The 26,850-nt window shown below is 35.9% G+C and overlaps 1 protein-coding gene across 1 annotated transcript in view; it reads left to right on the top strand.

The window, feature by feature from the left end:
• Nucleotides 1–26,850, top strand: part of Axdnd1 (axonemal dynein light chain domain containing 1) — a 156,474-nt gene that overhangs the window by 55,456 nt on the left and 74,168 nt on the right. The window contains exons 9-15 of the mRNA XM_013157837.3: nt 1,471–1,611; nt 2,272–2,376; nt 11,331–11,451; nt 13,587–13,688; nt 14,501–14,661; nt 20,734–20,806; nt 24,468–24,702. Of these exons, the coding sequence (XP_013013291.2) occupies nt 1,471–1,611; nt 2,272–2,376; nt 11,331–11,451; nt 13,587–13,688; nt 14,501–14,661; nt 20,734–20,806; nt 24,468–24,702 (938 nt within the window). The remainder of the gene's footprint in view (nt 1–1,470; nt 1,612–2,271; nt 2,377–11,330; nt 11,452–13,586; nt 13,689–14,500; nt 14,662–20,733; nt 20,807–24,467; nt 24,703–26,850) is intronic.

Below are 26,850 nucleotides of genomic sequence, written 5' to 3'. Positions count from 1 at the left end.
TATTTTTTAATTCTGATCATTGTAGCATATAAAAACCCTTGGTATCCACATCTGTTATTGGTTGTTTCTTCTGAGTCTCATTCATGATAGTTTTTTCACACTGTATTTTTCGGTCTTTGCTTGTAGAGTTAATATTTGAATGAATATAACTGTAGACCCTTCGGCCATAAATAAGGAGTAGTTTCCTTGTGTTTTGTTTGTTTGCTTATTTTGTTTTTGTTTTTTGAGACAAGGTCTCACTATGTAGTTCAGGCTGGCCTTGAACTCACTATGTAGCACATTCTGGCCTCAAACTCATGGCAACCCTCCTGCCTCAGTCTCACAAGTTCTGGGACTATAGGCAGGCACCCCCACGCCTGGCTCCTGTAATTTCCTTTTGAGATCCAGGGTTTATGCAGGAATCCTGGCTTGCCTAGGTCTTCCATTTTGAAGTGGGCCCAAATCATAATCTCTGCATCTCAGGGCTGATATTTTTCCTGGGACAACTTTGACCTTGGGTTTGCTTGCTGAATACTAACAACTCCCACTTCATAGCCTCGCTTGTTATTTCTTGTTTATTTGTCCTTCTGTTTCCCATCTCTAGATACAGTACTTCTACTCTTCTACAAGGTCAGTAATGCTTTGAAAAGTATACTCTCAATATGAATATAGTTGTATTTTAATAGGGAATCTAGTAGTCTTGGGATGTGAAGGTCACTAATCATAAGGGTATCTAGTCTCTATAATACCAGAGAGGAAGTCCTCAAGAAAATATTTATTAAATTGATACTTTGTCCTTGATGTCACATACCAGTAATCCAAGCACTCTGGGAGGCTGAGGCTGGAGATTAAAAGTTTAAGCCCAGCCTGGACAATTTGGCAGTTTAATGAGACCCTATTTCAAAATGAAAAATAAAAAATGGGTGGGGAATGTAGCTCATGAGAACATCCTGAGTTCAATTCCTACTACCTAAAAAAGAAAAATAATATTTCCCAATGTATAAGCTACAAATTGAGCTGATAAATCTTCCTACCACTTCAAGTATTTAAGCAAGGGTGGGATAATTCTGTTAATGGATGAACTAAATGACCAGTCCAACTCAAAGATACTATAGGACTTTAGGCTTAAGATATGTGTTAGTCAGCTCTCTGTTACTGTGACAAAATATTTGAGGAAAACAATTTAAAAGGAAGAAAAGTTCATTCTGGCTCACAGTTTCTGTCCGTGGTCTGCTGGATCCTTTGTTTCCAGGCCTGTGGTGAGGCAGAAAGCTGTGGTGAAGAAAAGCTGCTTACCTCATGGCATCTAGGAAAGGGGCAGGAGGGGAGCGAGGGAGGCAAGTGAGAATATGAATGAAAACAAATATGAATGACAGCAAGAGAATACGAATGTCTGTTTACTGTTTCTCTAATGTTACTTTTCCTCTCACTTATTTTTGACTCCCCTTTCCCCTGTGGCATGGAGTCTTGTTTCCCTTGTTTTTTATACAGAGAGAGGTATGTGCAGATGCTTGACCAAATTGCCAAGCAGATGATTGAGTTCTACAAAGACTTGGTAACTCAGCGAATGATGGATCAGCGCATTTTAGAAGAATTGTATAATTTCAAGAATGTTATCGAGGAACTGACCAGGTAAAAACTGATTATCCTGAGTACAACATTCAGATCTATGTCTTTAAAGAGAGTAAAAGGTATTAATGGAAAGTGGGATGGTTAAGGGTAAAGACTTTTTTGTCTTTTCCATGTTTAGCAAGAGAATTGCAAGAACTGGATATTATTGTAGATAGATGCAGAGAAATTGGTTATGCAGACTACCACAAAACTAAAGCTCTATATATTTGCTCTTTCTTCCAAGACACAGATGTTTACCTTTATCAGGTTTACAGAGCCATGCATTAATTATGGATATTAAGATTCAAATTCCGAAGACAATAAACATTGAACAGTGATCAAGGTTGGGTTAGGGATCCTCTAACTTCGTGGTATGATACTTGGTGGCAAGAATAAGGGGGCAGGATAACCAGATCAGAGAGTGATCTGGCTGTCAGCATCTGCCTGCGCTCTACCCTCACAGATGCCCCGCCATGTCCTCTTTCTGCCTTTTCCTGCCAGCTTGACTGCTTTGCAAACTTGGTGAGATTCCACCCAGAATTATACTAAATTTCTTAACTCAGTCTGTGAAGTGGAAAAACTAGGAAACTGAGAAGATGTCTGAGTGTGAATCTGATTTCCAGGGTAGAACTTGTTGGAAGTCTCCAATTATGAATCTGGAATTTCTTTGCTTTGTTTCAGGGAACTGTGTCTGGTTCGGTCACATGACATGAAATTAACAAAGGAATCAGAGAAAGCCCACAAGGATTTGGCACAAGCTGTTTTAGATGCTGAAAAGAATGCCAAGTGAGTGGCTTAAAATTGATATAGTGTATGTAGGGGAAAGGAGAAAAGCATATATTGCTTCTGCAATAGTATAGTCTGCCAAAATATGTATATGTCAGGAAAAGAAAAGCTCGTATAAATATTATAATGCTAAATTTATTGAGATATCATGAGGTTAATACAAATTACCTTTGGTGTCTACAATTACAACAGCCATTAGCTTCCAGCCAGCAAACTGCTAATGTGTGTGTATATATATATTTTTTTTATTTAAGAGGAAAAAGAGAAAAACACAAAACAAAACAAAGCAGTGTAAGGTTACACATAATACAGAACTACAAAAAAAAACATAACAGTAAGAAATCACCTGTTAATAGATTACATATTATCATCTTGGAAATAGTTGCTCAAATCACAGTATCAAAGAATACAAAGTAGACATTCAAACAGAGAGACTGCAAACAGCTGTGTTCAATGATCCAAAAACATTAATATAGTCAGCTATTTAACAGCCCTATACACACTTGCTGTTATATCCGCTAGAGCTCTTTTTTTTCCCTTCCTCTCTTTTTTACAACAAAATTTACACATTTTGGATTTAATTACTCCTTAGTATATTTTTGATTAACTCTGTATACATGATGCCAACTTTCTGAATTCTAGAAACACATATAGTTTTTTTTTTTTATCTGAATTTAGTTGATTTCTCATTCTAGTTGGAAAGAAAATAAAACCTGTCTTTTCCTCTGGGAGCATACAGATTGTTGGTTTCAGCATTAATCATGTTGTTGAATGGTGTTGGCAGGCAGTTCCTCTCGGGTTCTCTAGGGGAAGGTGTGCAAAGGGGACGTGCATAGCGCAGCCCCAGAACTGCCCTGCTCACGGTGCCGCTTTGGGGCAGTCACGTAACTTTTCTGGGCCTCCAGCTGCCCCTACATAAAATTGAAATTTTGATATTGCCTACTTTTTTAGGGTTTTTATGAGGATTAATGGTATTAATATAAATGACACATTTAGATTGGTGCCTGGCATCTTAGTATTCAGTAACAACAGAATCAGATACTTTTATTTTACTACTTTTCTGTAAAATTTTATGTTATGAAATATTTTGAATATTCAGAAAAATAAAACATAACAAATGCTCCTGAAACACCCCGAATTACTGAATGTTAACTATTACAATGATGCCTCAGTTCACGAACTTAATTCTCTCCGTGATTCGGTCATAAGCCAAATTGAATGAGAACCGAATCAAACTTCCCCACACGTCAGTGTTGAACCCAAACACTGAAAGTGACTCGGTTCTCCTCCAATTTGGTTTGCGACCAGAACTGTAACAAGAATCAAGTTTGGGAACCAAAGTATGACTGTATTTCGTACTTGCTTCATACTGTTTTTTGGGAAACAATTTTATGGATGCATTTGAAATTGTTAAAAAAAAATACCTCTTTCTGTGGGTTGGGAATATAGCTCAGAGGCCCAAGGTCATGAGTTCAATTCCCAATACCAAAAAAAAAAAAAAAAAATTAGTGGTAGAATAATTGAAATGAGTATAAAAACTCAAGGGCCAGGAATATAGCTCAGCAGCACAGCATCTGCCTGGCAAGCACGAGGTCATGAGTTCGAGCCCCAGTACCAAAAAAAATTCCTCTTTCCATCATCTTCCCTCTCTCTCCAGAGCAAATTACTAGTCAGCAGTTGTTATGTAACTTTTCTATCCACATTTTTATATATTACTACATATTCACTATATTGTATCAAAACAATATAGTATATTGTTTCATATATTTTCAAAATTTGGTTTTGCCAGTCAAAACTGTGCTTTTGTGATTTGTCCATTCTGATGCATGCAGAATAAATTATTTTTATTGCTAATATTAAATTATGACTAAATAAAAATTTATGTAACTCGTTCTCAGTAGAAATGAATTTTTAAATTAACAATAAAATAACATTTTATTATTAACATAGCTAACATCCATCAAGTACTTACTGTATGTCAGGCACTGTACTAAGCTCTTAGCTAGGTCAACTCCTCCAGGCACTGTAATATTCATCTTGTAAATGTCTGTAAGAGTTTCCTAGTGGTATAAGCCTAGAAGTAGAACTACTGGATGTGCTTATCCTTATCCTTGTAAATGTTACCAGAATGTTCCTCAAAGTGTTTGTACCTGTGTATCAGTGTATGAGAGTTTTATTTTGCCTGCATCTTTTACTAGTGTGCTGGACATACAAACAGTAACTGTCCCCCCCCCCCAGGGGTATTGGTGAGTCTAGCTCTATTTTAGATTGAGTGAATCTACTGCATTTTAATGTTTTATCTCAGGGGTTAGCAAACTTCCTATAACGGGCCAGATAGTGACATAGGGTTTCTGACCAAACTGTCCTCCTTTATGACATGAGGTGTTGTAGTGAGAACGTAAGGACACATGTGAACATGGTGGTGTCTAGTGAAGCTTTATCTGTTGGCATTGAAATTTGAATTTCATAAAATTTTCATTTGTGGTAAAGATAATTGTTTTTAATGAACAAAAATATAAAAAGGAAAATTAAAATATAAAATATAAATATGTAAAATTCTTAGCTCAGGGGCCATACAAATATACAAGTGGTAGGCAGATTTAACCTGCAGGCTATAAATTTGCTAATCCTACTCTCTTTTTCTGCTAATTTTTTATTCATTAAAGCCCATTGTATGAATATGAAACAGATTAGAAGATGCAGAAACAACTCCAGACACACTAAGCCACCTTATCTTTGACAAAGGTTCCAACACAAAGGTGCCCACTGGAAGAAAGATAGCCTCTTTAATAAATGGTGCTGAGCCCGGCATGGGGGCTCACGCCTGTAATCCCAGCACTCGGGAGGTTGAGGTGGGAGGATCGTTGCGAGTTCGAGACCAGCCTGGGCTACAAAGTGAGCTCAAGGCCAGCCTGAACTGCATAGTGAGACCCTGTCTCAAAAAAAGGACAAAAAAAAAATGGTGCTGAAAAACTGGCTCTACACATGCCAGAGATTAAAGCTGGACCCATATCTTTCACCATGTACTAAGTTAAAATCAGAATGGATCAAAGATCTTAATATTAAAATAGAAACATTAAATCTTCTGGAAGGTAGAATAGGTAAAAAAAAACTCTGAAAGATATCGGTGTAGGTAAAGACTTTATGAACAAAACCCCAGTAGCACAGGAACTATCTCATAGAATCAACAACTGGGATCTCACCCTACTGAAAAGCTCATGCACAGCAAGAGAAACCACCAACGTGCTGCAGAGACAGCACCCAATGTGGGAGAAAATGTTTGCCAGCTGTTCTTCAAATAAAGGATTATCATCAAGAACATATAAAGAACTCAAAAAAGTTTGTTTCATTGATCTTTGGGTCTTTTTTTTTCCCAGCACCATAATGTTTTTTTTTACCACAGTAGCTTTAGGGTATAATTCCAAGTCAGGAATTGTGATGATCTCTGTCTAGTTTCTGTTGCCCAGTATTGCCTTTGCTATTCTAGATCTCTTCAGGTTCCGGGTGAATTTTAGGATTATTTTCTCTAATTCTGTGAGATACCCTATTGGAATTTTGATTGGGATTGCATTGAATCTGTATAACAGTTTTGGAAGCATAGCCAATTTCACTATTTGGTTTTTCTTACCAAAGAGCGTGGGATAGCTCTCTATTTTCTAATAACCTCTTCAATCTCCTTTTTCTTTTTTTTAAGAGTACTGTAATTTTCTTTTCTTTTCTTTTTTTTTTTTTGTCTTTTTCCTTTTTATCGGTACCGGGGATCGAACTCACGACTGCCTGCGTGCAAGGCAGGCACTTATGCTGCTGAGCTAAATCCCCAGCCCCCAGAAGTTTGATTTAGTTCTAATATTTCATTATTGATTTTTGGGGGGCCGAGAATTGAAGTCATAACCTTATAATTGTGAGGCAGGTGTTTGTGCTGCTGAGCGACATCCCTGGCCTCATTACTGACATTTTGTCTAATTGATCTGTGTTTTTGTGACAGTGGGGTACTGAGGCCTCCCAATACAACTGTATTCAGGTTTATTTGATTTTTCATGTCTGTTAGTAATTTTTTATATAGTTGGGTGCACTTTTGTTTGTTACATATATATTTATGATTGCTATGTCTTCATCTTGGATTGTTCCCTTTACAAAGATGTAGTGACATTCTTTATCTCTCTTTGTATACAAATAGAATGCTTTTTGGGGGGTTCCTAATGCATGGAATATTTTTTCCTTTGACTTCCAGTCTATGAATTTCTTTTTGAATTAAATGTGTTTCTTGTATGCAGTATATTGTTGGATCTTGCTTCTTGATCCATTCTGTCAGTCTGTGTGTGTTTACTGGTGAATTGAGGCCATTAACTCTGATGGTTATAAGTGATATGCAATGACCTATACTTTTTGTATTATTTTCCTGTTGTTACTCCCCCCTTTTTTTCCTTTGCTCTAATTGTTTGCTTTCCCTGATAGATTCCTTCTGTTGGGGTTCATGGAGCTGTAGTCCTTATTATCTGTTTCTAGACTGTCCTTTAGAACATTTTGGAGTGCTGATTTAAAGTTCCTCAGATGTTCTCTGTCATAGAAGTATTTTATTTCTCCATCAACTTTAAAAGATAGTTTTGTGGGGCACCTCAGTCTGGGTTGAAAGTTGTGGTTTTTTTTTTTTTTTTTTTTGTCTTTTTCATTTTTATCAGTACCAGGGATCGAACTCACGACCGCCTGCTTGCAAGGCAGGTGCTTATGCCGCTGAGCTAAATCCCCAGCCTGAAAGTTGTTTTCCTTTAGAACTTGGAGTACTTCATTCCAAGCTCTCCTTGACTTGAGAGTTTGTGCTGAGAAGTCAGCTGTAATTCTGATGGGCCTTCCTTCATAGATGATTTGGTTTTTCTGCCCTAACAGCTTTTAAGATTCTATTCTTATTTTGAATTTTTGAAATCTTGACTATGATATGCCTGGATATAGTTTTTTTTATCATTGCTAATTGGAGTTCTATATGCATCATTTATCTGTGTGTTAAATTCTTTTTTTCTATGAGGAAATTCTGTCATGATGTCTGTGAACATGTTTTTAATGTCATTTGTGGTATCTCCTGCTTGTTCTTTGACTCTAATTAATCTTAAATTATTCTTGTTTAAGATTAAGCTGCTGGATTGATTTCTCATGGTCCCTTGCTATTTTTGAGAACTCTTTCTTTTTCTGGTCACTAACTACAAGCCTGTCTTTAATTTCTGAGATCCTGGACTAAACTTTGAATACTTTCAATGGAGTTTTGTTCTCCTGGATATCTGCTTGAATGCAGTTTATGGATTCCATTTCTTTCCATTGCTGATCTTCCATAATTTGCTCAAGTTCATCTATTTTTTGTCTGTGTCTGCTCTAACATTACTAAGCATGGTGTGTATTTTGGTAATCTCTGTCATTATTTGAGAGATTATTTCTGGTTTCATTTTTTCCAGAGCCTCGTTGAATTACTTTGCTGTTTCCACTTCAAAGAGATCTGGTGGGGGCTTTTGGATTATCCCATTTCATTGCCCCTGTGTTTTCCTTTGGTAAACTGTGTGTCTCAGGTTGCGTCTTATTTGTCTTCTCATTTCTTTTTTTTTTTTTTTGGTTTAATTCCTGGGGTGATGCTTGTAAGTTGCCTGTGGTGGGTTGCTTTATCTAGTATTTAGAGCCCTTACGTGATGATTACTTCTCTGAGATATCTTCTAGTGTGTCTGTTTTTTTTTGGTTTTGAGTCTGTTGGAAGATCTTACCTCTTTACTTTGTTGGAGATGGGAAGTTGTTGCTTGTTTGTCTAGTCCCCTGTTCTTTGGCACTGTGCCACAGTATTTTCTGTGACTCTGGGTTAATCTCAGTCATGGATTATCAGGACCAGCAGCAGTTTAGAACAGTTACATTAATTTTGGCTCTAGTGTTATGAATAGCATCAAACACAGCTTATAAAACAACTAACTGAGCTAACCCTTAATTTGCAACTTTTAATAATAAGAACTAGATTTGTAATTATATAAAAAGATGTAAAACAAGCCAGATAATTATATGCAATATATAAGCCTGTAATGTGTCAGTTTTGCCCTCATGGTTGAACTTTAAAATGGATTAAGGAGAAAATAGAGAAGTAGAAGAAGAGAAAGATTGTAAGTGTGGTTGGAGGAGAAAGATGGATCACACCAATTTGGAGAAACTGGTACAGAAGATTGAAGGAAAAGAGAGATGGAAGAGATAAAAGGAAGAATAGAAACACACCCACAAAGAGGTTAGGAACCACTGTTGTAGTCAGAAAACAATGAAGGAGAAAGAAAAAAACAAACTAAATAAAATAAAACAACAACAAAAAGGAAAAACAAATAGTCCATTTCCAGGATCCTCTCTGGTTTCCCTAGCAGACAACCTGTGGAGACAGAGTCCCGAATCATGCCACTGTATCCCAGCAAGCCAGCCATTGCTTTGTGGCAGAGTAGATAATGTCAGCGGGCCTTCCCTGAGACCAGACTCACTGGGCTTGCCACAGTCCAAGCAATTTCCATGGGCCTGCAGCCAGCTAGGAGCTGCTGGATGAGCGCAGGAGCAGTTCTGGGTTCTGGGCTTCTCTGATCTGACTCCAAAATGGCTCCTGGCCAATTGCTTTCTTCCTACCAGAGGACTGAGGCCTTTGCACTCACTGCCAGCCAGTGCAGTCCTCCAGGTTTGCTGCTCCTCTCCACTGCCACGTCTCTCTGCAGAGGCCTCTGGGGTTGTCAACTGTCACCTTCACAGGGCCCATGCGTGCCCAGGTTCAAACAACTCCACTGGCACAGTGAGTCTGGGCCCGGGAGAAAGTACCACCAGCTACCACCTTCTTTATTGAGGTTTTTCTTTTTACTCTCTCTGTGGGCTTCAATTTGCACTTCAGATTCTTCCTCGCAACACATTTTGTGTTTCCAGTCTTTTTTCTCTCCTTTTTTTTGTTTTTGTTTGTTATTTTGAGAGGTGGAATTGAGGGATTTGAGACAGGGTCTTCCTAAGCAGATCAGTCTGGTCTTGAACTCTTGTAGCCCAGGCTGACCTTAAGCTCTCTGTAATCCTCCTCCTGCTCCAGCCTCCCAAAATGCTGGGATTGTAGGTGTGTGCCACTGTGCCTGGCTCTCTGATTTAGTTTTATCCATAGTGCCACCATGACTTAATGTACTCTTTCACTTGTTTTGTTTGTTCACACCATTCAGGGAAGACATTTGTTTTGTTCTGAATAGGACTCACCACAGTCTGGGCACTAAGTGGATAGCCATTGAATGAATTAAAACAAAAAACAAAAACAAACAAAGCCTGGGTTTGGTAGTGGGTGCCTGTAATCCCGCCACTCCCACTGAGAGGCTAAGACAGCAGGATTATTAAATTTGGACCCAGATTGGGTAAGTAGTGACCTAGCAAGACACTGTCCTCAATAAACAAATAAATAAATGAAATAAAAAGATCTGGAGATATAGTTTAACATAAGCAATTTTGGTTCACTCTTCACTACCCCCTCCCACAAAACAAATAACCTAGAACTCTTTTAGTGTTATTGTCCATTATGAAAAAAATAATTTGTTTTTCATATCAGAGTTAGTTCTAGAGTAAGACTTTTTTTGGGTGGTGGTGGTATAGAAGGTTGACCCTGGACCTTTACACTGAGCTACATTCCCAGACCTTTTTTTTTGTGTTGTTCTCCATACCTTATTTTATTTTCTGTTTGAGCCAGGATTCACTAAATTGCTAACTTAGGTAGGCGGGGCTCCAATTGTTTACTTATATTAACTGATTATATTACTGAAAATGTAGAAAATATGAAAACATATAAATAGCAAATAACACCCATGGGTCTTTATCTGGAGTTAACTGCTATTATTATTTTGGTATGTTTTCTTTTTTTGCCTATGCATTTTTAACAAAATGAAGTCAAGTTGCATATATCATTTTATCACTTGAATTTTTTGTATCATGTACTTTATATTGAATGTGAATTTTTCCCCATGTGCTAAAATATTAAGACCATGATCTTTAATTAACTGCCTTGTTTTCATCATATTCGATCATATTTTATCTGGTCAATCTTTCCCTTACTGTTGGTTGTGAAGGTTGTTTCTGAATTTTTTTGCTTTTGTTGTTATAAATCAGGATCATTCCTTTTTTAAACATCGGTAAATAATTTTCAGACAGTAAAGTACACACATCTTAAAGATTTCTTCTCAGTCAAACAAATAGAAGCTTACAGAGAGAGGAAGCTTCAAGAGCTGACATAACTCTTCTTGATTTGCACTGAGAACAAAAATCTGTGTCACTGAACCTGAAATCTTATAGGAAAGTTAACATGCCCTAGGAGGAAGTATTCCGAAAGATTTGTGAAATGATATTGTCACTTTACAAATTCTGTATTTGAATTTAACCCCAGGAGAGCTTTTAGTTCTCATAGAAGCTTCAGTGTAAATTAGAAGGGAAAGATGCTCTGGTAGACATGAATGAGCAATAGTTTAAAAGGAAGTTTTAAAAAGGTGCTTAATTATACTTAAGTCTTTGGATAGCTATGAGAGATGTCTAAAAAATCTTGTACCAATTATGCATAATTTAGAAAATTGGTAACTCATAGTTATTGGGCTTTATACCTTTAATAAGGAATCTTAAGTCTATGAACAATGAAGCTTACTTGAAAAAATGGCTATATTTTTGTTGTTTGTATTCCTAAATTTTCATTAGATATAGTGGAAAATTCTAATCAATAAAGAAAGGAGTAAGATAAAAAGTATTTAGAGCATGGAATATTATACTGGATTTTAAACTTTCATATGACTATAAAATTTGGAAATAAAACATGAATATTTTTCTTGTATTTTACATACATATGTTCTTAGTATATCTAACAATTTTACTATAATTTAAAGGAATAAATTGCCTGCTTTATAGCAAAATTTTAAAGAATTGTCTGTATAGCTGTTTCTTAATCTTCCTTTTAGACTTGTAGAAGAATACCATGATTTATATACCTTACAAAGGGGAAGGATGGAGGCTGATATTAGACAGTTAATGAAAGAAAGAGATATCTGGAGCTCAGCCACATATGAATTGGCCCTAAAGGTTGGTTCATCTGGACTCACAACTCAAACTTCTTTATTAGCTGTCTTGGCTTTTTTTTTTTTTTTTTGTAAGAATTCTGATTCTTTTTTTTTTTTTTTGGTATGGGGATTGAACTCAGGACCCCGTGCTTATACTCAGGCAGGTGCTTATACCACTGAGCTAAGTCTCGGCTATCTTGGTTATTTTTTTCTCATTGTTGAGAGAAAATGACACCCGAAGTAAAGCAGGAAAAGTTTATTTAGCTTAAAGTTTTTGGAGGTTTCAGTCCATACTCAGAACTCCAGGGCAGGGTAGTGTGGCTGGGGAAGCTGTTCATGGCAGCCACAACGACAAGAGTGAAAGGGGGCCCAAGAGGGAAAGCATGCCTCTTTTTCTTCCCTATATTGTATGCCAGTCAGCTGCCCCATGGTGGGTGCAACTCTCACACCACCAATTCCAGTGCTAGACAACAAGCCAACCACAGACCTAGACTCAGTCGTCTCCATGACTGCATGAGCCTTTGGGGAGACATTTAAACAAGTCACAACATTCGCTAAAGTTTCATTGTATAATTTTTAATAATACAGACAAAAATTGAACAGAAAAACGCATTTAATTATTGATAGGTAATGTAGTTTTTGTGGGCCTTAATAGTGAAAAGTTAAATTTCTTTTTTTTCCTTCTGTTGGGTACCTACCTTTTGCACAATAAAGGGCCCTTTTTTTTTTCACCAGCACCTATAAAGCACAAAAGTATTTGTTTTGTTTTTGGTGGTATTTGGGAACTTTTAAAAATTTAACCTTAATCGTTACTAATAATAAACTAGAAAAGATGTTTTAAATCTTTATTCAATATAAACATATTAGGATCATTGGATATCACACAGGACTTCTTTTACATTGGTACACAGATGAGAAATATGGTAGCCTGTGGAATATGATCGCTTTAGAGAACTATCAGCAAAGTCCCACAGCATTTTGTATTTCTAGTGGTCCAGATAAGTGAGTTGAACTTACAACCTTGCACTTGCCAAGCAGGTACTGTACTGCTGAGCTTCATCCCGTGCTTCCGTGTTTCTAAAATGCTTACCTGTTGGTTGCCTGTTTGGACATCTGGAATTTTTAAGTATTGAAAGTGAATTATGGCTCACGTAGATTAAAATACCAGTTTGACTGGTTCTTTAGTCCACTGATGGCGTTCTGTATTAGACCCTACTCTGTATAGTAGGTTTTGGATGAAAATGTAGAAGGCATTCCTGTCAAAGTGTGAAGATTCACAAAGCTAGAGAGAAAGCTAATATATTATATGGTAGAATCAAGATTATATATTCGGGAAGCTTAATGTATTTGGCAAAGGTAATTATTAGAAACCTAGAGCATTGATGTGGACGTGTTAGAGGCATCCCCACTGGAGAGGAGAAGGGATTCATTTATTCTTTGTTTTCATTCTCATTCACTCATGAGCATGCAGCAGATACTTCTAGAAGTTATATGACATACAATATTGCAGCAAATTGAATATATAAGCAAATAAGAGAATCTAGCTTTATTCTTTTTTAATTGACTAAATTTATTGGTACAGTGTAGGTACACATAATGAACACATTCATCATAGAGAATTTGTACCTGTAATGATTACCTTAATTCTTTTTATTTCCCATTTTCCTACCCTCCCATCAATTCAGCTTTATTCTTTTAAGAGATATAAAGATATCTGTAAAAATGCTTAAAAAGCGACTCTTTACTATTTTTAAAATGTTATATTTTTATAAAATACTATTTATTTTAACATGAGTTTGTTAATATATTTAAGTGAAATATCAAATACATGTTTTAAATAATTTTAGTTTAATTTTTTAGTGCAGCAAGTACTAATAGATATAATTTATATAAATAAACACTTTAGAGTCCTCAGTAATTTTTAAGAGTGTTAAGGTATCTTGAGATCAAACTGTTTAGAACATCTGCTGTGTTCTTTGAGTCAGTTTGGTTACACTTGTGTTAGAAAATGTAAATTTGTGATTCAAATTAGTTAATGATTTAAATAAATTTTGGTTGAGATAATTACTCAGTGGAAACTTGATTTTGAAACAACTAGCAAATTATAATGGTTTGTTGGTGTTTTTGATTGCTGATTCAAATACATTATTTTTACAGGTCATTGAAAGAAATAAAGTCATATTGGCTAAACGGCTCTACCTCAATGAAAAAGGCTGGCATAAATACACTAAGCATTTCGTCACATTGCTGTCAACCAAGGTAAGGCTCAGTTCATTTAAGTTATGAAAGAAAAGACTCCAAGTGTTGAGGGTTAAGACAATAAGGATTTGCTCTGATAAATTTATAAATTTTTAAATATAGTTTGGTATTTACGCTTTATTGTGGGCAGAATGAAAAAAATCTAAGAAAAGTAAATTAAGCTTATTTTCATATATTTTTCTTCTATTATAATTAAAACAATTTAAGTTTTATAATACTACAAAGTTATTCATAGTTCCATTTATTCATACTTACACTAAAATAAAAGTAAGTTATATTTATTGCAATAGTTGTATTATCAGTGTATTCTATACAATTTTATGAGAAATTCGATAAGTGAAGTAGGGAGAAAAAGAAAAACCTGTCATTTTTGTGTTTGTGCTCAGTCAAATGGTTTATATCAATTATTTTCATTTAACTATTAAAACAATTCTTTAAGAAAAATACTGATGACTTTATTTTATGAGTAATAAAAATTAACTTCAAATAAAAGAAATGCTACCCAAGGTTACCCAGCCAGTAAACATGTGGGACTCACATTCAGGTCCGTCTGGTTTCCTGTGTACCCTGCTGCCCCTGAGAGGGTCCCACAGGGAAATTGGGTTCATGTCAAGAGGAAAAAATCTCTATGTACCACTGAAAATTCATCACCCAACAATCATGTCACTCATGTTTTAAAAGAATGGTATTCTCTCACTTTTAAAATTTATTTCCTATGTATTTATCTAGTTTTACATGATTACTGATGGTCTGGAATATAGGTTAATAAATACTTGTTACATGAATAAGTAAGTTGATTCTGTGCATTTTAGGATTCTGCAGACCTTGCTCAGTTGGAGAAATTGACACACAACTGGCAAAACTTAATGAACAAATTTAAACTGGATGTGGAACAAACTGAAGAGTCTACAAGGAATAAATTGCAAATTATTAAGGATGGCCTTATCAAATGGCAGAAGTTCTATGAAGATAAGTGAGTCTCTAAGAATCTTCTGATTTTCTCGTGTCTGAATAGTTCAGTGCAGTTCTCATTTTGTCTTTTTCTCCCCACTTTTTTCACACCTTTCCCCTCACTTTGTAATTACTTTAACACTAATTTTTATGGAGTAACCAGAATCCTTTTTAGGGAAAATCTTGTTAAGGACCTTGAACACTCTAATGGTTTCTAGTGCTAGTTATGTTTGTATCTCCTGATCATCCTGCCCAAGTGTTGCTTCCTTCAAGTCCAATTCTTTTCTATTTTTTAAAAATAAAGTCAATTTATTTCATTACTTTTGAAAATCTTGAGTATCAGGATCCCATTTGCAAATTCTGTAGCACAGTGCATTACAGGAAGGGAGAATCAATGTATAGCAATTACTGGGAAATACATTTTGATTAAGTATCATACTTTGTAATGATTAAGGTAATTTAATAATGGAAGGAAATAGTAGTAAAGAAATTACTTGAAGCTGAATAATTAAATTAAAGCCATAAAAAGTCATTGGGAAAGTATGCTTTAGATACAGATTGGGCTAGATTATTTCTGTTTTCTTTTCTTTTTTTGCTTCCAACTCTTTTTATTGCAATCATAAAAAAGTGATTTGTATAACCAATCTGGTCTTCATGTCAAAAATCTCTTGTCCAGAATCATATAGCCAATTGCTATTGATTTTTTTTTTTTTTGTACCGCGGATTAAACTCAAGACCTCGCGTTTTCCAGACAGGCTCTTACACTGCTGAGCTAAATCCTCGGCCCACTACTTGATTTTTAAAAAATTAATGGATATTACTTTTACAGGCTAGTGGTTTTCCTTTTGGAATCTTCATAAATGCATAGAATGTACTTGGATCATTTCCCCCGCTACCTGCCCTCTTCTTTTCCTCCCCCATTCTTCCATCTTCTTGTCTTCTTTAATAGTCTCCCTTTGGCTTTTGTATGTCTCCTCTTTCTTGCTGGCTGGCTGTCTGTCTGTCTGTCTGTCTCTCTCTGTGAAACACGTGAGGTTTGTTTTTCTTGGTTGGTTTATTTCACTTACCGTGATGGGATCCAGTTCCATCCACTTTCCCTCAAATGACAGGATTTTGTTTTCCCTTCTTCTACCTTCCTCTCTCCTTCTCTTCTTTCTGAGTCCTTATCTGGGTTTCCTATCAATGTGATACTGGCTTTGTAGAATGAACTTAGAAGCATCCCTTCCCTTTTTTTTTATGGAATAATTTGAAGAACAACAGCTACAGTTCTTTTTAAAAGTTTAGAAAAATTCAGCAATACAATTTTCCAGTCCTGGTTTCATGTTTGTTGAGAGACCTTTTATTACTGCTTCGTTTTCTGTTTACTATTGATGTATTTAGAGGATTTTGTATCTTCTGGGTTCAGTTTTGGTAGGTTATATGTATCTAGACATTTATTTATTTCTTCTATATTCTGTAATTTGTTGAAACAAAAAATTTCAAATTAGTTTCTAATATTCCTCTGGATTTCATTGGTATCTCTTGTTAATATCAAATTTTTGCCTCTAAGTTATTAATTTCAATCTTTTTTTCTTTTGGTTAGTTTGGCTAACAGTTTTATTTATATTTATTTATATTTATAACAAATATAAACAGTCATCTTGTTTATATTTTCAATTCTTTGATTAATGAATCCTTTGTATTTTTCTTTTAGTCTCTATTTCATTAATCTTTTTGCGGGGAGTGAGTACTGGGAATTGAACTCAAAAACCTAATGCTTGCCAGGCAGGTGCTGTGCTGCCGAGCTGTATCCCTGGCTCTGTTTCTTTAATTTAAGCTCTGATCTTTATTATTTCTTTGCTTCTAGTGTTTTCGGGTATGACTTGTTCTTATCTACTTGTGGACCTTGAGAAGCATCATTAGGCTATTTATTTGAGGTTGTTGTATTTTTCCAATGTAGGCACTCACAGTTGTTTTTCCCTCTCAGAACTGTCTTCACTATATCCCACAGATTCTGATAGATTATATTCCAACCAATATTTGATTCTAAGAAGTTTCAGATTTACCCAAAGTTCTTCAGTGACCCACTGATCATTCAAAGAATGTTATTCAATATTCATTGTGTAGTTTCTGGTTTCTTTTGTTGGGGATTTCTAGTTTCCTTTTATTATGATCTAATAGGATACATGAGATTATTTCAGTTTTTATGTTTAAAACTTTCTGTGTAGACTAATATGGTCCATTATGGAGAAAGCCTCATAAGCTGCTGGAAGAATGTGTATCCTGCTGCTGTTGGACGTAATGCTCCACAGGTGTCTGTTAAGTCCATTGGGTCACTAGTTTAATTCATCCTTATTAATTTTTTGTCCAGATGGCCTATTTGTGAAAGTATGGTATTGAAATCCCCCACTATTTATTTTTATATATGCTCATGCAATTATTTATTATTTGAAATTAAAGTGAACCTAGAACCTTTTTTTTCCCCACTAAATCATCAGAGCTTGGCACGATCTTGCCCTTCATACTCTTGGCTTGTTTCTCTTCAAGTATCTCTCATCTCTTGTCTCAAGTATATTTTTCAAAATCTGGGATAGGCTGTGCCCACTGCTACCCCAGGGCCTGTGCTGTGCTGTTTCTGCGCCTGTTATGTCCTTTGATAGGAATGTTTTTAGCTCCACTGATTTATTTAACTGCCATTAACCTTTTAGATCAAAATCTATGCTGAGCAGTCCCCTTTCCTTGTCCTCGTCTCTCCTAGAATGTTGTCACTTTCCTTCACTGACCTTGTATCAAGTTGCGATTACACATTTATTTTTGTGACTATATAACTTTCCCATTAAACACAAGATCAGAGATCAAATTTATCTTTTCTTTATTTTGTATTCTCTATGTATCTCTGGATACTTTATATACATTAGACACTGTAAAGAAGGAAAAAAGAAAGGTTGGAAGGAAAGAGGGAAAGAAGCAAAGATAATAGACTGCGTACTGTTTGCTTTATGAAACTGAGTATGCTGATGTTCAGTGTACTTTGCCATAGTTATGTCTTCTTGGTGCATTTTTCCGTTTTCAATATGTAATGACTAATCCTACTTGTTTTCAGGTTCTATTTGCATGAAATGTCATTTCCCACCTTTTTTAGTATGCATATATCTTTGCAAGGTGTATTTCTTGCAGGCAACACATTGTTTGGTCTGGTTTTTAATTTGGTCTGCCAATCTGAGCCTTACAGTCGGGGTTATTATTGAAAGGTATGTACTGATACCTTCCACTTTGTTAGTTTTGGGATGTTTCTTTTTCTTACATTCATTTGTTAGTCTGCTGTTTATCTGCATGATGTGTTCCTTTAAGTATCTTGTAATGCACTGGTTTTGTGGTCTTGGGTTCCGATAGTTTCTGATTGTTTTGGAATGTATTTCTCCTGCAAGGCTGAGGGAGGCTTTGCTGAATATGGTAACCTAGATTGGCAGTTATTTTATTTCAGAGCTTGAAATGTACTGTTCTATGCCCTCCCAGGCTAGAGTTTCTGCCAAGAAAAAAGAAAAGACGAATTGGAAGTGGAGGAGGGAAAAGAAAAAAAGAGGAGAAAGTAGAAACAAAGCTTTGTAAATAAAGAGGAGAAGAGGGCTTGAAGAGAAGAGGGGAGGATGGGGGGAAAGAGGAACTTAGATATATCACGTACAGGTACAAATTCCCCACAGTGAGTGTGATCATTACGCATATCTAAATTGTACCAGTAAACTGACTTATAAAAAAAAGGAAATTGCTGCTATTTGGAAGGATTGACTTTATGAGTGATTTGGTGTTTTTCTCTTGTAGTTTTCAATGTAATTTGTTTGCTCTATAGTTTTCGCATTTTAACTATGATATGATGTGGGAGATTTTTCCCTGATAATGTCTATTTGGAGTTTTAGATGTTTCCCTTACCTGGATATCCACGTCTTTCTCAAGATTTGGAAAATCTTCTATTATTATTTTGCCAAATAGATTGCATGTATTTAGTCTGCATCTGAGCCCTTTTGGTATTCCACAGGTAATTAAATTTGTTTTTAAAAATTGCATCCCAGAGGTCTTGCATTTTTTCATAATTTATTTTTGCTTTATTATTGTCTAAATGTGGTATTTTTTTAACTTTGTCCTCAAACCTTCAGATTCTTTCTTCTGCTTGTTTAAGCTGTTCGTTAGGCTTTACATTGATTTTTTTTGTCTTTGGGTCTTTGATCAGTTTTGAGTATTCTTCGTGTGGTATTTTGTCTGCTTTGATATCTACGGCAGTTAGTGTGGAGGTATTACATTTCGAAAGTGTCATGTTGTGTTGTTTTTATGTTTCTTGTATTTCTTTCTGTGTTGAGATTTGCACATCTCTTGGGTTGAATATATCTTCCACTTCTATATGTGGGCCTTTTAAAGAAACAGCCTTCTCTGATGGTGTCCTTGGAGACTGAATTTGTGGTGGAGTGTTCACTGTATTTCCTAATGGGTTCCATGGTAAGGTTTCTTATCACTTTTTTGCTGGTACTTAAAATATTTTGACACATATGCACTGGCCACACTTTCACTGTAGTTTTCACAAAGTGAAATCCTTCTGTTGGCTCAGGAGATTGTGTTGTAGACCATGAAATACATATGTCACATTCTCTATGATCGCTCCTCTAAGTCTTGTCAACAATATTCCTTCTGAAAGGGCATACAAGTGACCTGAACTGAGGCCCCTTGAGGGTGTGCTGTCCCTGGTCTTTGCAGTTGTTCTGTTGGTCAGGCTCTCTTCATTTCGGGATGTGACTTCCAGGGCCCCATCATCAGCTGGGGAATTTTATGTACCCTAAGTTTTGAATTAAAATATTGACCAAAGTTTGAGTGGAGGCAGATTGCGCTTGGAGTAAGTGTTTATCTGTGCTGGACCTGTACCTCATCATCAGGGTAAAAGCCCAGTACTGCCCTGTGACATCCACAACCGTAACAGCAACCATTTACAGGAGCGGTAGGGGCTGGCAAACTCAGAAGTTTTAAAAGATAGTAAAAATTCAGTTAATTAAGAGAGAAGAACATGTGAAGGGGGAAACAAAAAGAAAAATTAGAATGTTTGAAAAATTGAAGAGAAAGAAAGCAGAACAAAGGTAGAAAGTGAAGACAAGAAAAAAATGCATAGTGGTATAAACCTGCAAGTCCCACTCACCCAGAGGGCGAATGAGCAACCCAGAGAGACCCCACTATAGGACAGAAAGGCAGGACGGGGAGGTAGCCCAGGGGCTGAGCACCCCTGGCTTCCGTTCCTAGCACCACCTACACATTTGGCTGTCCCCGCTCAACGCACAATTCAAAGGCAAATATGAAAATAAAGTCTACATAAGTAAAAATTTGAAAAAAAAATGGAGTAGAAAAGTGAAAAGTAGAAAATAAAGAGTAAAATAATCTGAGTCTTAGAAGGAAAGAGATGCAAAAAGGAAGAAATCACAAAAATAGTATTAAAGAGAAAACTATTATTTAAAAAAGAATATATATATATATATATATATATATATATATATATATACCATCACACTTGGCCAGAACCCTGGTTAGTCACAAGGCCAACTCTAGCTGAAACAGTGAGGCAATATTTGCTGTGGATTCAGGAGAAAGGAAGGCCCACAGGCTTACGTTTCCCTAAGTAGCAGCTCAAATATAGCTCTCACAAGATGGCTCCCCACCATAGTAGCACACTTACACATTGAACAATGCGAAATACTTTTCAAGCACCCATCTGGTATGTAGCTTCCAGACCAGTGAAGCTCAGATGTTTTCCCTCTCCAGATCTGCTGATTTTTGTTCACTATGATTCTCTGTCTCTGTATCTCCCCTCCTCCCTGTGCTGTGACTCTGGGCTGCTGTCACTGGCTTAGGCTCAGAGAAAAATGCTTTAAAAAAAGCCCGCCATGGCCCATTGCAGTGTAACTTGATTGTTCAGGTCTGCTTAGATTTTAAATTTATATTTATACTTGCAAATTAGAAGGGCTGACCTGAAAGGCATGTTTGAAAATTGTTAAGGAGAAATAGTGTTGTTATTTAGCAAAAGGACTTGTGATTTTGTTTTTACTCTGCTATGAGATATTTCTCTTGCTCATTTTTCTTTCAGGGGAAACATTCCATCCCCCATTAAGGAAAATACATTTGATTTGATTGTTTCAGACTTCAAGAAGTGGCAAAGGGTAAGACTTTTTTTTTTGCATTGCTGAAGATTGAACCCAAGGCCTTGTGCATGCAAGGTAAGAGCTCTACCACTGAGTCACATCCCCAGCCCAAGACTTTCTAATAAACAGCTAGGAAGTGAAGCATTGATTATAAACTTGAAACTCTGTATGTACAACTGAGTCACATTTCATCCTTTTAAAATGCAGTATTAAGTTTGATAAAAGACAAAACAGTGCTTTTAAAAATATGAGTATATTCCGTTCTGGTTCAGATTTTTGGACAAACAAAGTTAGGCTAACAGAAGAAAAAAAAATTGGAAGAGATATGTAGATGGTACCTGATTCTGATTCTGTCATCCATTGGTTAAATATAAGTAACATTTCTGCCTGTCATGTTTGGTTTCTGTTTTTGTTTGTTTGCTTGTTTTTTGGTCTTTTTGAGACGGGGTGTGACTGGGTAGTTCAGGCTGGCCTCGAGCTCATTTTGTAACCCAGGCTGGTTGTAACTCACAACTATCCTCCTGCCTCAGCCTCCTGAGTGCTGGGATAAATGGCATGCACCACTATGCCCAGCTCTAATTTTTGTTTTAAGGAAAATTAAACTTTTAAAATTAGTGACATCTCTATCTGGTTGGATTATGAATGCAGTGTAAATGCTGTGGTGTTGAGGCAACGCTTTTCTTTTGTTTTTTTTTTTTTGTATGTTTCTTATTTTCCTTCATCCAATATGTATCTCTGATATAGATATATATTATCAGATTATATATATATATAAATATATATATATATATATATATATATATATTAGTTGGTATTTGTGAAAAGGAAAGTAAGAATTAGTGCTTTAGTTTAAATAATATCTTGCACGGATATGTCAGGTTTAACCTTTTCCAAAAGTTATGTATAGAAGATTCAAACACCAGCTTTGCATCAGCACGCTGATTGGCTCCAGCCTTGTCGCAGCATCCCCCAAACTGCAGCTGTGCTTCCCTCCTTTTCCCACAGACACCTCACGTGCCCTCTCCCAGCCTCAACTCCAGAGGTAAAAGTAATAGCAAATTCTCATCTTTTTTCTTTCTCTTATATTATCTCTTTTTCTCCTTTCTCACTTTGTGAATTTTCTTCCTTTGTCCTTCCTTTATCTTCTAAATCCCAGTCTACCTGTCAGCAGTAATATATCAGTGTTTCTGAGTTATTGAAAAAAGTGAAATTATTAAATCTTTTTTTTTTTTTTTGGTCTTTTTGAGACGGGGTCTCACTACGCAGTTCAGGCTGGCCTTGAGCTCACTTTGTGGCCCAGGGAGGTCTCCAACCTGCAATGATCCTCCTGCCTCAGCCTCCTGAGTGCTGAGATTACAGGCTTAAATTGTTTTAAATGACATGACTGATATATTATATATTGGCTTTGTAGATCCTGATATAATCAGTGTTAGTTCTTTCCTTGCAGTGTAGCAACCAAGACTGGCCCTATTACATTCAATAGGTTGAAGAGGTGTATAAATACCAAAATGTAACGGCAAGCCAGGATCACATCACAGGGAAATGTACACTAACTAAAGAGATCTCCACCGTAGCAAAAGAGTTTTTCTACCCAAAGTGACCCTCAATCCTCCTTACAAAAAACAATGGAAACATGAGAAAAATAAATGGCAACAAGATATTTCCAAAACTTCTTAATATCCCTAAGGCTGATCTCATGGTTAAAATGTTTGAAGAGAGCGAAGAGGAAACAAATAAATAAGCCTATAAGCTATTCAGCAACCCCACCGCCCCCCAAGAAAAACCAGATAGAAAAAGAGAAATATTTTTTAAAAAGTTTTTTAAACATTGACTTTAAAAAACAAAACCAAACCAAACAATCCTTCTGTGGGTTTTTTTTTTTTTTTTTTGGCGGGGGAGGATATCAGGAATCGAACTCAGGACCTTGTACTTGCCAGGCAGATACGTATGCTGCTGAGCTATATCCCCTGTCCTCACCGTTATTTTTGAATGATTTTTTTTTTCTTTCCAGAATCTGACATCTTGGAATCTAGCACGTCATTTTTTCCTTAGCCTAGCTTTGGGGCCTCTGGGTTTGTGAGGTGGCTCCCTACACCGAAGGTGTCCTCTGTCCATTTACTCCAGACTGTAAAACTGTCCCAGCTGAGGTGTGTCCTTGCTCACTTCGGTAGCTGAGAAAAACAGCCGCCCTTCTGGTCTCTTCTCAATGCAGGCCATTGAATGGGGCCTCAAGCAAACTGCTGGACTTCATGTCATCACTTGCTAGTTTATCACTATGAAGGGCAGCGTCCAGTCCCTTCCCAGCTTGAGCTTAAGCTTTTTAGGGAGTCTAAGTTTAACTCCCACATTCACGCTGTGGTTGTTTCCTGTGGTTATCCCTCATCCTGTCACTTTGGAAGGGTAAGCCTGTGATCCCAGGGTAGAAAAACTCTTTCGCTACTATGGAGATCTCTAAAGCTGCTCGCGAGGTCTGTAATTTCTCCCTGGGTCTGCTAGCTTCCCAGTTTAACCTTCTTTCCCTGAGCACTGGCTTCATCCATGATCAGGTCTTTCGGTTAATCTGTGCCTCTGCTACTCCATACCAAGGGAAGCAAAGCATAGAGCTGGCTTGCAGTCTGGGACAGTCCTGTAGCTGGGTGGAAGCTTACTGTGTTGTTTCCTCTTCTGTCCCCGGCACTGGTCCTGTCCACCATCAGCCCCATGCAAGGGGAAGAAAGAGATGAAGGGCAGCCCAGAGTTGTCCAGCAGTCATGATCTAATCCCTACTTTTTACTTTTGGAATTATTTGAGCACAATTGTCTCAGAATGATTATATCTGTATGTAGTACATATAATATATATGCCAGCAAACATCATGTCAAAACTATTAGGTAAAAAAAAAAATTTAAAAGTCACTGTATGAGAGAATCATGACTTTTAAAAACTCTTTATCTGGTAGTTTTGACATGTATAGATGAAATAGAAAAAAATTCATGCTTCCTTAATTATGAGGAATAATAATATCTCTCATTTATTAAATACTCTGTTAGGCTAAAATGTTTTCATACATTATTTTACCTTTCAGGGCAGCAATCTGATGTAGGTCTTATAATCCTCATCTATAAATGATAAGTGACAGAATGAGCATTTGAGACTGGTCTCATTTCAGAATTCTTAACTCCTAATTGATGTTACAATGTCTACCTATATTATTTACCCTTATTGAAGAAATAATAGTAAACTTTATATATAAATTCTACTTTATTTGCTCACTAATATTAATAATATTTCTTGTTTGGTATTTGGGGTTAGAAAGATATAATATGAATCAAATAAAAAACTGTATATTCTAGGAACTCTTCCAATTTAGCAGGAATATATATATATATATATATATCACCCAACCTTACTGAATAATAAAACATGCTTAGCTCTCTCAGACTTAATTCTCTGTCAGTAAATTGTTTTACTCTGATAAGATTTTTAATGCAATGATTTTCTGGCTGATAAGCTATGAATTTCTCATAGGATAGCAGCATTCGTTTAAAATGTTTGTCACATACCACTTCTTTGGAGAAGAAATAGTTTGAAGAATAATAACAAGGCTGTGCAACTCAAAAATAATTGGGGAGCACTAAGGAAGTAAGATCTTTGTTGATTTGGTGAACTGTGTGCTACTCCCCCCTCCTTTACTCTCTAGGAACTAAATGATGAGAAAGAAAATTATACTGGGGATATCCTACTATCCAGATATGATACTCTCAAGATTATTAAGCATTTACAGGACAGCTGGGCAGATACTGGAATGGGCATACTTGGTCGCCATAAAAGTGTCGAGGGGAAGATGCCTGCAGAACACCAATACTTGATGGAATTAATAAAAAACATAGGAAGACTCTACAAAGGATATGAAATGAGAATAAATGGGGATAATGGTAAGAAAAAACAGTGAGTAGATATTGTGACATTATAAAGCATTTTAAGCTATTTTAAATAAATCTACAAGCAATATATGCATATAGTTTTTTAAAATCAAGCAAGATAAAACACTGAACACATTTGATTTTGATATAATTTAATACAATTTACCTATTTAGAATGTACAATTGAATACACATTCACAGTCATATGTATCTCTCATAGTCAACTTTAGAATATTGCCACAACTTTAGAATACGCCTCAGAAGAAACCCTGTACTTTTAAGCTCTCATTCCCTTTCCCTATCCCTACTATAATTCTAAGTCTCTTTTCTGTCCCTGTAGATTTCCATGTTTTCACCTTTCATATGAATGAAGTTACATAGTTTTATCTTTTATGAATGGCTTTTTCCATTTGGCATAGCATGTGTTAGTTGTTCCTTTTCAATAGCCAAGTTTTCCATTTTATGTATGTATATAAAGCTTATCATTTGATCTGTTGATAGATATCTGGGTGTCTCCCTTTACAGTTACTGTAAATAATGCTGATGTGAACATTTGCTTACACATTTTTGAGGACGCATAAGTTTTCATTTCCCTTGGGTGTGTAACCTGGAGTAGAAGTTCTGGTCACTTGGTAACTCTGTATTTAACTTTCGAGGACTGCTGCACTTGTTAAAAGATACTAGATCATTTATATTCCCACTGGAAGGTATAAGGGTTCCGATAGTTCTACATCCTTGCCAACAGATGTAGTCCATGACAGTGGATACGGTGAAGTAACATTTCATTGTAGTTTTGTGTTTTCCTGATGACTGCTGATGTCAAGCATCTTTTATAGGCTTATTAGTCATTGTACATCTTCTTTGGGGAAATATCCTGTCACATCTTTTGTGTTTTCTTTTATTGAGTTATAAGGGTTCTTTATATGATCTGAATTCTAGTCCTTTTTCAGATACTGTATATGAATTGCAAACAGTTTATCTGTGGGTTACCTTTTAATTTTTTTGATGGCATCCTTCTATTGACAGAGTTTTTGTTGCCATATCTAAAGATCCTTTGCCAAGGTCATGAAAATTTTGTCTATTCTATTATGAAATTTATTGGCAAAACCATTTATAGTATTTTTATATTTCTTTTACTTTTGTGGAATTAATGGTACCGTCCCCTTTTTAATTTATGGTTCTGGTAGCTTGAGTCATTTTTGGTTGGTTAAATTAGGTAAAAGTTTATCAATTCTTTTTATCTTTTCAAAGAACCAGATTTTGGTTTCATTGATTTTCTGTATTGTATCTCTTCTCATTTTAAATTTTATTGTGGTCAGTATTATTTCCTGCCTTTTGGTTACTGTAATTTGCTTTGGTTTTTGTAGTATCATAAGATGAAAGGTTGTGTTACTGATTTGAGATTGCTCATCTTTCTTAGTGTAGACATTTAGAGCTATACATTCTGCTTTCAACACTGCTTTTGTTATATCCCAAAAGTGTTGATATATCATTTTAATTTATTCTGAAGATTTGATGAGTTTTTAAAAGGAATGTAGCATTTAATTTCTATATATTTTTGTTTGCCAATTATTCTGTAATTGATTTCCAATTTCATTCTATTATGGTCTAAGTTCAGAACTGACATTATTTTTATCCTCCTAAAATATTAAAGGTTTTTTTTCAGCCTGGCATCTTGTCTTCATGGAATCTGTTCCTTGTGTATTTGATACAAATGCATTTTTGTTGGGTGGAGCATTTGCAAATACCTGTCAGGTCTGGTTGTTTTATAATATTTTTCAAATCTTACATTTCCTCGCTAATTTTCCATTGAGGGGTTCTTAAAGTAAGGTATTGGAATCACCACTTCTTACTTTTGGATTTTGATTTCTCTTTTCACTTCTCCTAGTTTTTGCTTTATATTATGGTGCTCTATTACTAAGTGCATATATGTTTGTAATTGTTATGGGTTTTTAATTGATTGATATTTTTATTAGGCTAAAATATTCCTTTATTTCTAGTAACATTTTAGTTTCAAAATATATTTATTTTGTCTACTGGGGATATAGCCCAGTGGCATAGCACCTGCCTGGCAAGTGTGAGATCCTGAGTTTGATTCCCTATATATATATGTATATATTCTGATGTTATTATAGCTACCTTGGCTTGCTTTCCTGTGAC

This window comes from Cavia porcellus, unplaced genomic scaffold (genome assembly GCF_034190915.1).
Source record: "Cavia porcellus strain 051 isolate PalLab524CR breed Dunkin Hartley unplaced genomic scaffold, mCavPor4.1 scaffold_29, whole genome shotgun sequence".
Classification (NCBI taxonomy): domain Eukaryota; kingdom Metazoa; phylum Chordata; class Mammalia; order Rodentia; family Caviidae; genus Cavia; species Cavia porcellus.
This window is presented reverse-complemented; position numbering and strand designations above follow the sequence as displayed.